We start from the raw sequence: 10,172 nt of genomic DNA, 5'->3' as shown, positions 1-10,172 counted from the left end.
CAACCGTTGATATGTAACCTGTAACGCTCGAGTAACACCTCCAGGAAGCTGGTACGAGGTCAGTGTGAATTCCTGTAACTTCAGGAACATTTTGTGTAAATAGTTTGCTGGTTATATCTTTTAGAATTGTATTTATAGTTACAGTATTAGCGGATGTTACGCTAACACAGCGTTAGCCTCACGGTCAATAGAAGAAACCGGTTTTGTGCTCGTGTTGAAGTTTTCTCACTTTGCTGTCAAGGCTAACAACAGTTGAATTTTCGGTTAGCAAGTGCTCAAGACACCGCTAAATTATAAGGTCAAAATAGGATTGAATACGCTATCTTCCATATTTTCGTCATTTTGATGCTACAGTTGAAGCTGTCATGAATGAATGAAAAAAAATCTCCATTGTTTTCTCCTCCTAGAAGCCCCATATTTGTCATAAAATGGGACGGTTTGGCCTCCTCCGCTACATCTCTTCCCTTCCCTCACCCAGGACATGCTGCCTCCACCAAAGGGTCTTCACAGGTTCCCACCCCTGTTACCAGAACACCGTCCTGGGTCACAGCTGCCAGTACAGTAGGGGTGTGAGCACAGCCCTCAGCCAGCACATACATGACCTGAGCGGCCCTGAGCAGAGACTTTTGACAAAACTGTACGATGGGCTGATCGGAGGACAGCGGGCGTCTCTGGCTGAGTCCATCACTCTAGTGGAGACGCAGCATCCCAGGAAGAAAGAGCTGGCCCAGGTGCTGCTGCAGAGGGTGCTGGCTTACAGGATTGAGCAGGAGAGTCGCAATGGAGGGAAGCCAGTGGCCTTCAGAGTAGGTGTGTGGGCTCGCCTTCTGTATTCAGCTGGGGATAGAGGTGAAGACAAGATTAAGAGAGCGGTGTCTCATTTTCAGCAAACTGGGAATGTGCTTTTTGGTTGACACGGATATTTTGTTCTATTACTTTCTCTCTGGTGTAAGTGATGATTTTTGAAAGGACTTCTTCTACAAGATGTATAGACTGCTAGGGGGTTTGTTTGACAAGGCTGTTGTTTTCACACTGACAGTGCAGATATTCAAACTTTTGTGCTTGTTATTTAGCATTATATTGTAAATATTTCAGGAGAAAATGTGTTTTCGCAGGGTGATTGTTCTTAGGATGCATTAGTTGTAAACTTTTCTCGCAGAATACTTTTACATTATTAAAGCACATGTACACTTGCTTATTTATGCATTTAGCCAATAAGCCAATCATGTGGTAGCACTGCAATGCATAAAATCATGAAGATACAGGGGCTCCGGTTAATGTTCACATCAAATAGGGTCAGAATCCTGGTGGTGTAATGGGGAATTTTTCCGGCTTCCATCATGTCACAAAGAAAAAGTCAACTCAGACTGGTTTCATGAACATGACAGTGACTTCAGTGTACATCAGTGGCCTCCCTAGTCACCAGATCTGAATCCAAAAGAACACCTTTGGGATGTGGTAGAACAGGAGATTCACAGCATGAATGGGCAGCTGACAAATCTGCAGAAATGATCTGATGCAATCATGTCAACATGGACCAGAATCTCAAAGGAATATCTTATGTAAGAAGAACTGAGGCTGTTTTGAGGGCAAAGTGAAGAACTACTTAGTGTCAGTATGGTGTTCCTAATAAAGTGTTTGGCGAGTGTGGAACCCACCATTGACAGTTTCCCTCAAGTCATTTTTAAAGGTAGGTGATCAAATGCCTAAGACAAGGCAGGTTTTAGAGACTAATACCCCCAGTTCTATAGAGGATAATCATATCCTCATGTCAGTCAATTTAGCAGTTGACAGTATTGTTGGACTCATGAGGTGAGAACGAGTCAGGAAATAACTATCATTGGATTAAGGACATTTTTTTTAATATCAATTTACATCATGGTATTTGTGATATATGCAAAATCACATCGCACTGCAAGTTTGTTTGTATAACATAAATTTATTCGAAAGTGGCTGAAGATGGGGTGCGTTTAATATCATCAGGAAGTTGGTTTCACCTGTGTGCACTAAAGTATCTAAATGCAGCTTTTCCCATGTGTGGGTATGTCTAGAGGTACTAATTGCTTTTTTACAATCATGGGAACCTCCAGGTTTATATTCTTCAAGCACTTCAGACATGTTTTTTGGCACCAGGTTTTTAGGAGATTTATAACTTTAAACGTTTTGAGTAGCCACATAAGCATTACATGTAAAACAAAACAAATTTTGCAATCTTAATTGAAGCTTGCTTAGTCTCAGAAACAGACAACAGGAACAGGTCTTGACAACAGGTTTTGGTGCCATTTGTTGCTAATTTGATCTCTCTGTTGATTTCTCAGGTCTGTCTGGTCCTCCTGGAGCAGGGAAGTCGTCCTTCATCGAGGTGGTGGGGAAGATGTTGACAGGACGTGGACATAAAGTGTCAGTGCTGGCAGTTGATCCGTCGTCTTGCACTACAGGAGGTAGCATCTGAGACACAAATCATAAACATGATACTGAAGAACAGTTGTTGGGATAGCGGTGCTTTATAACATAACAGAGCTATGTGGGAAATTGTTATGTAAAATAACCTCACTGCTTACTATGTTGTTTATGTTCGGATGAATTAATTAGGATGCCACTTGTACAATCAACCAATCATGTTACACCAAAAAGGTTTTTATTTGTGCTACAAACTGAGACGATCCCTCTTGTTGCAGGGTCTCTGTTGGGTGATAAGACTCGTATGACTGAACTCTCCAGGGACATGAATGCTTTCATCAGACCGTCACCGACTTCTGGGACACTTGGTGGAGTCACCAGAACAACCAATGAGGCCATCGTTCTCTGTGAGGGGGCAGGATATGACATCGTCCTAGTAGAGACTGTAGGTAAGACACTGGGATTTTCATGTGTTTCTCAAAGTGAATTTTATGCCTATGTGCCAATGACAGACAGAGCCAGGGGCATATTGTTTTCAGATTGTCCGTCCGTCTGTAATTATGACACAATTTAACTCAAATGCCCTTAAGGATAGAATCAAGTGATGACATTTTATATCCAAATTATCAAATGCCAACTTCACTGTGACATCAGAATGTTCTGCAAAAACACTCATGCGGTAAATCAGGAAGGGGAGATTGTGACCGTATTTACTGCAACTTGGCTGGTTGGCATACAACCACGAGGTGTTAATTCTAGTTGTTTTTTTTATTTTATTGAAATAGTATTTAAACTGCAGACTAAAAATTCGATTTTTTTTTCTCCTGTGTAATACAGATTTCTGTTTCACACTTGGTTTCACCTTGTATCTGATTCTTCCTATTATAATCAGACACTTATTTGAATACAAATAGGTGATACAGCCTCATTTTGTGTATCTAACTAAATAAACCCAACTTTATAAGCACCTATCAGTTTTCAGAGTTGTCTCCACCACCTTCAATAAGCTGCAGGATAAAATGGGAAAAAATCAGGAAATATATGACGAAGTATTAACTAAGAATTTGATGAAATATTTGATCAATCTCTCTGTTCTCAGTTTTCGATCTTGGTGCCACAGACACAGTTTGGCCATTAGTAAGTGTATCCCAGAGGCTAGAATTTATTCACTGTGAAGATTGTGAAAGCTATTCAAGCTTATTCAAAGCCATGTTTGAACTTCTGAACATGTTCCGATCAAGAATCTTATTTCACGCTGAATTACTTTCATTTTTCTCTTGTTCATACATGGTACTGTGAAATCATATACAGGTGAACTATTAATGTGACTGTATGATGCAACATTCAAGCTGGTGGCTCCTTACTGTGGATTTAGTTTTAGTTTGAGTATATTGCTGGTTAGTGGTGACAGTATAAACAGTAAATAACAGTAAATACAGTTAATATTCTGTCTTTGTTTCCAGGTGTGGGCCAGTCAGAGTTTGCAGTAGCTGACATGGTTGACATGTTTGTACTGCTGATTCCACCAGCAGGGGGCGATGAACTCCAGGTCAGTGAATAACATCAGTGGCTCATCATCGTTGTCAGATCTTGTTTTATCTGTTATAAATTGGAACAAAGATGTTTTTCTGTGTTTTTGCTTGAATAATGCTCAACCAATGCTAATCTCTCAGGTTAGAAAGTTGGTTTTAGCAGCTGGAATACATAATTTCTTGCAGGTTACTAAAGGTTATTCCATGCCACTTTGCTGTCATTGTTTTGAGAATGTCCAGTAACACCAGTTTTGGCATTGGTCATGTGAATACGATAACATGAGAATAATACATTATACAAACTTCCCTAAAGTTTGATTTCAGTCTCTTCATTCTTATACCACAGATTCACACGAAGAAATAATTATTAATTATGAATTAACCAACAATACTCGTGTAAATAATAATGTAAATAGATGGTGTAATCTACATTTTGAATTACATTGCTGCATAAATACATTTTCAAATTTAAGTTATTAAGGAGAAACTTACTTTTTTGTCCATGTTTGATGTAAAGATAAGTATGTTGACAAAAACTATATGCTAATCAGTTTATTAATTAGATGAATTACTCATTAGCTAATTACTCAATTAGTTTAACTCATTAGGATTAATATTATGGTGATTATGGTCATTAAGCATCTTAAGTGGCATTTGTTTTAATTATTGTAATTATATCCTAAATTAAACATATTGACAATGAAACGTTGAAAGGTTTTTCAGATTTTAAGTCCTGCAGAAGTGCCACAAAACTATGTGACTTAGACATTTGGTTGCATTGAGATACATTGTGTGACTCAAGTAGAGTAAAATAACACCTCAGTCAAAAAAAAGCTCAAATGATATTGACAGCTGCATTCGTTCTGTGCATCTACTCCAGCCTCTATTATCTATAAGGCGTCTAGATCAGATTTATTCACGGTGTTCTGTGAAGTTAATTATCTCCATCTCTGATGCCAAAACCTCTGTCCAGGGTATCAAGAGAGGCATCATTGAGAGGGCAGACTTGGTGGTGGTGACAAAGTCAGATGGAGACCTGGTGGTGCCAGCCAGGAGGATCCAGACTGAATACACCAGCGCACTCAAACTGCTTAGGAGACAATCCAAGTCCTGGAACCCCAAGGTGTGTGTGAGGATGACTGTGTGTGCACCTGTCTATTTAACAGCGTAGTGGGGGAGGGAGCCAACAGCAAAATGATAATGCATTTAAAAAAAATAAAACAGATAAGTGACAAGTGTTCAACATTTGACCCACTGAGCAGCCACAGCTGCCTCGTGAACCCAACAAGCCATCCCACTGAGAGGTCAGCTGACCCAGGAGAAGGAGGGAGGGGGATGAGGATGATGGTGGTGATAATGATGATCATAATGGTGATGTCGGTGATGTCACCGCATCAGTACTGCAGTGTCTCACTCCTCCCCGCATGTCCCAGCTCACCCGCCTGCATGCCTGGCCTTCTCCTTTTGTTTTCCCAGCCCAATGCAGCATCTGCCCAGTGTGCAAGCTGCCAGGCAACACCCCCTCCTCCCACCCTCCCCCCTCACACCCACCCCCATTCCCGACTGCTCTGAATACTCGACTGCTGTGTCATGCATTTTGCTCATTTTAAAGCCTGCACACTCGTATAAAAGCTGATAGGCTGCTCTCGTAGTCGCTTACTCTATTTATTCTTACCTTTGCTTTTCTGCCCTCTTTTGTCTCATCTATTCGGCCCGTAGTAACCTAATCTCTGATATAGTCTCTCTCCCTTTTCATCCTCCTCAGTCTTTATTTTGTTGTCTACCTCGCTCTGCGTGAAAACATAAAACATGTCATAAATGCTACTTTGATTTCTGTGTCTTGGCTTATATGTAAAAAAAAAAAACAAAAAAAAAAAACAAATAGGGCTGCAACTAATGTTTTTTAATCTGCCTAAGATTTTCTCAATTATTTGATTAATTGTTATGTTGTAACCAACGGTCCAAACCCCAGAGAGATTCTTTTTACAAAACTGAAAAAGGCAGCAAATCCTTACAGTTGAGAAACTGTATTATATTTAGAAAATATTTCGACTTTTTGCTTAAACATAAGTGATAAGTTGATTATTGAAATAGTTGCTAATTTATTTTTTGTCAGCTGACTAATCATTTCAGCTCTACTAATGATAAGAACTCCAACAATTTTACATGTCAAACTAAAGTTACAAGTCACACGAAATACAGTTTAGCCTGTGTAAACAGTTGCAAAATGTCTTCTGTGACACTGGAGGAGCTCTCTCAAGTCTGAAAAAAATACACAGCTGACATAATTTTTACTCACTTCAAATCAGATCTCAATATTTACCTCAATATTTATCTCAAAGCACTTTGGTGTTCTGTCTTCATAAGGTGGTGTATTACTCAAGTTTAACTTGGAGACAACAGATTTTAAACTGAGTTTGAAAGGTTTTTTATAAAGCAGGAAGGGTCTATCAAAAGCGCTGCTGAGGTGATTATGGGAAGTGTAGTGTTGGATCTTGATCTGTGTCCTGTAAGTCTCCCAATGTGCAAAACTAGTTGGTTCACCCAGGTTACCAAAAAAACCAAAAACATATTTTCTTACTTGCCTCTATTTGATTAGTACATCTATCTATGTCAACAGCTTTTAAAGGGACTATATCTAAAGTCATTGAAATGAAAACTGTTAACAGTGTGGTCTGTGCAGTATTCAGAATAAAGGGGACATTGTTTCTGGAAAACAATATTTTTTTAATGTAATTTTCTAATGCTCTGCGCACAACAAACAAGATTCCATTCACTTTAATTGTACTGGGATGGAAGAAAAAGATCCTGGATATCTTCAAACCTCCACAAATAAAGGCAAAACTCTGCATGGCGAGATGTCAGTGGGAGCAGGTTTTGCTTGTTTGTTTTTGTTTTTTTATAAGTTATTTGCAGAGGATGATTGGCGAACATACTGTACAGTACGGTTACACTCAAGTTTGATTTCCTGTTTTTGCATCAGACTCAAATCCAGTCCTTGTAAAATGATTAACCTAATGATGTAATTAGAAGATTCATAATTGGCTGTTGATCACAGGCTTCCAATATTTACCAGCTTGTCACATTCAACTTTACCAATTGCCAGTTGATGTCAAATTATCTCCCAATGATACATGTAATTTCATTACACTTTAGCAGTCTGGAGATTGTAGAGAATCTGTGTGGTTTATTTTATTTAAGCACTAAAAACAGAATTACAGTATTAAAAACAGGAGGTGAACTTTTACAGAAGCAGTTTAGTGGGTCCTAAATGCACGTCTGATTGCCCTGACTTTTTTTTGTTCCTGTAAATCTGAGGCACTTTTCACTTTTGTGTCTGCTTTGAATTTGAATGTTACACTGAATTTCATCATGTGCTCTTGACTCTGTAGCAAGCTCTGAAAAGAGACAAAAAAAGAACTGAACACTAAAGTGACATTTATCCCCAGATTGCTTGTGTGAACAAGGTGTTATGGGGAGATGAAAACACACACTGTTTGAAAAGTGACATGACAGCTTCTTCTAGGATGGAGGCGCATTGCAAACAAGTCTTAAACACAGACGAAACTCACAGAACGGGAAAGCAGCATCTCTGCCGACTCAACTGAAATTAAATTTATGTAAAATGCTCTTTTGCTATTGAACTTTAATACACTTTCAACGTTGCCTCTCTCAAAAGTATTTCAATTTTGACCAAAAGATATTTTTGACAGAAACCCACACAGTTTGTTTTGCAATGTGGAAAGAACAGCATTTCTTTCAGTAGTTGGTTTTGGCATTTCTGTTTTACATACCGCATATTGCTAAAAAAAATTATTGTTTATTTGTTTATACAAATGGAGATTAATGAACAATGACTAAAAACAAATGTAAATATACTGGGGTTAGCCTAACAGCTTATTTACACCCATAGACCCAACCTAACTAAAAACTACCAAAGCTAATTAAAAAACACTATACATATACAGTCTATACAGTAAAGTCACAATTAAAATCAGATGTAAAAAAAAAAAAAAACATCACCACACTTTGTTCTAGGATCTTCAACAAACTAACCTAAACTAACCTTTCAAATGAGAATTAAAACAGTTACAGACGATTTGGAGTTGATCTACAAACACATCACATCATTCATGAAAACGTATCTGAGTAGATTTTGGCCTTTTTCTTTTTACACAAAGAGGGTATGGTGAGCAACGAGGATCCTCGGCTGTAACCAGACTGGGGACATTGTAGTTCTATGTTAGTGTCTCAACTAATTGACTACTAGGACAGTTTTTTGTATTTGCTGCATCTGACTGCTGCTATAGAGTCGCCTCAGATGAATACCTTTGTCAGTACTGTTCATGAGTTTAACAAAGAGGCTCAAAGAAGGACGTGCTATTCCATACAGAATCTTGAATATGAGACATAAGTCCGTATTTGAAAGTTTCCATACTGAAGAAAGTGCAGAGGGCAGTTTGCTGGGCGTTTGTTGACATCTTTAGGCTGAACAGTCATTGTCCAGACTACCACCTGCTTGTTGGAAAAAGAGATGCTTTAAATTCACACGTGCATCCTGCACCCCCCCCTCCCCCTAACTCCCTCCTCAGGTGATCCGTGCCTCCTCTCACAACAGTGAGGGCATCCCAGAGGTCTGGGCCAAGATGGAGTCATACCGGGACGCCATGTTAGCCAGCGGTGAACTGCAGGGCCGACGGAGGGCCCAGCAAAAAGTTTGGATGTGGAGTCTGATCCAGGAGACCGTCCTCTGTCATTTCCAAAATCACCCCAGTGTCAGAGAGGCTCTACCCCAACTTGAGGAGAAGGTCACCAACGGGGCTATCTCTCCAGGCCTGGCTGCTGACCTGCTTCTGAAAGGCTTCTCGTCATCATCTTCATAGTGAACGCTGGGACTGGATGGATGTTTTACGGTTCATTAGGGCCACTTGGTGCCAAAAAACACTAGGACAGAGTGAGAATATGCGACCTTGACTCTGTGGTTTGCACAAAAAGAAGCAGCCTTGCTGTTTTTACACTTAATTTGAAATTTAAAATAAGTGAGGCAGAAGTCACCCCTTCCACAGAGACTCAGTTTCATCTTGCTTTAATCCAAATCAGGAGAGGCCTGACTGAGCAGACAGTTTTCATGTCTCACCTTCGGCTTCAAGACATATTCACATATGGACAGTGGAGGGAAACGATGTAAAAGAGTTCTGCCATCATCCGTTTTTTCTGATGTTTTCTAATGTAAAGAAGATACTGAGACTGTCTTCTTGGACTAGAACACTAAAGCCCTCATGAACAGTTTTAATGAAATCAGTACGAAACATACGGACGATTGTAAAGGCCATGTTATTACACTTGGAAAACAGCCTGCACAATACTGACCACTTTTACAAAGTGTGTCTTTAGAAGAAGCTGTCACTTGTTTTTCCGGCCAGAAATACTGACATGACCAATACTGTAGTGAGAGTATGATACGTGGTAAACAATTCACTGCCACTGGCACTCTTGCCCATAGATTGATTTACAATTTATAACCGCAAAGGAAAAGTTTTGAAGAACGGATAAGGTTTAGAGCAGCGGGATTGTACAGTCAGTTCTCTTGATGAACTGCTGTGGACTTCGCTCCAATAACAAACACAAATTCTCTTGGACAACTGCACTTTCAAGATGCTGATTATGCTGTGAATCTTAAATGGATAAGTGAATAACATTAAATCTGTCAGTACAGTTGGCTAAGATTCCTCTCTCCTTGTGTTTGCTCATGGTATGAAAAAGAAGGGGGTACTGATTAATGTAACCTCTATGAATATTAGTCCTGAGATTTGTCAAAGATGTAATGAAATGTTTTCTGCACTCTGGAGCCAGAAATGTCAGTGCAAGGTATCCCCTGAATGAGTCAGCTGCTCAGTTACTTGTAATTCAGGCGAAACACACTTTAATATTTTTAGAAGTACCTTCATAATGCACTGCACTCCTGGACACCACCAGAGATCAAAAGACAAAGAGAAGTCACATACTCACGACTTCACTGTGGCTACTTTATTAATTTTAAACAGACTTGCTGCTGTATTCAGGATAAAGCTGTAGACTCAGTGTCAGTAGCATATGCTTGTAAAATCTACACGACAGGTATTTTCCACACAAACTTCAGAGTCATCACAACGGTGTTCTGCACACAATACCTGTGAGAACTACAACCGCAACTGATTCATGTAAATTCAATCAATAAGTCTATTAAAAAAAAATTGCTTG

At 39.4% G+C, this 10,172-nt stretch overlaps 1 protein-coding gene across 1 annotated transcript; it reads left to right on the top strand.

Annotated features, from left to right (window-relative positions):
* mmaa (methylmalonic aciduria (cobalamin deficiency) cblA type) lies at positions 1 to 9,623 on the top strand. Its single transcript, XM_022738278.1, has 7 exons — positions 1 to 58; positions 408 to 810; positions 2,319 to 2,441; positions 2,679 to 2,849; positions 3,864 to 3,949; positions 4,906 to 5,055; positions 8,525 to 9,623. Exons 2-7 carry the CDS (start codon positions 429 to 431, stop codon positions 8,813 to 8,815), a joined length of 1,203 nt encoding a protein of 400 aa, XP_022593999.1. The 5' UTR covers positions 1 to 58; positions 408 to 428; the 3' UTR covers positions 8,816 to 9,623.
* Positions 9,624 to 10,172: the final 549 nt, after the last annotated feature.

Source organism: Seriola dumerili, unplaced genomic scaffold (assembly GCF_002260705.1).
Source record: "Seriola dumerili isolate Sdu_G_001 unplaced genomic scaffold, Sdu_1.0 BDQW01000035.1, whole genome shotgun sequence".
Taxonomy (NCBI): domain Eukaryota; kingdom Metazoa; phylum Chordata; class Actinopteri; order Carangiformes; family Carangidae; genus Seriola; species Seriola dumerili.
This window is presented reverse-complemented; position numbering and strand designations above follow the sequence as displayed.

Coding starts and splice junctions, on each gene's coding strand:
- mmaa (XM_022738278.1), top strand. CDS start 429: ATGGGACGGTTTGGCCTCCTCCGCTACATCTCTTCCCTTCCCTCACCC. Junction 2,850..3,863: donor CGTCCTAGTAGAGACTGTAG/GTAAGACACTGG, acceptor CTTTGTTTCCAG/GTGTGGGCCAGTCAGAGTTT. Junction 5,056..8,524: donor CCAAGTCCTGGAACCCCAAG/GTGTGTGTGAGG, acceptor CTCCCTCCTCAG/GTGATCCGTGCCTCCTCTCA.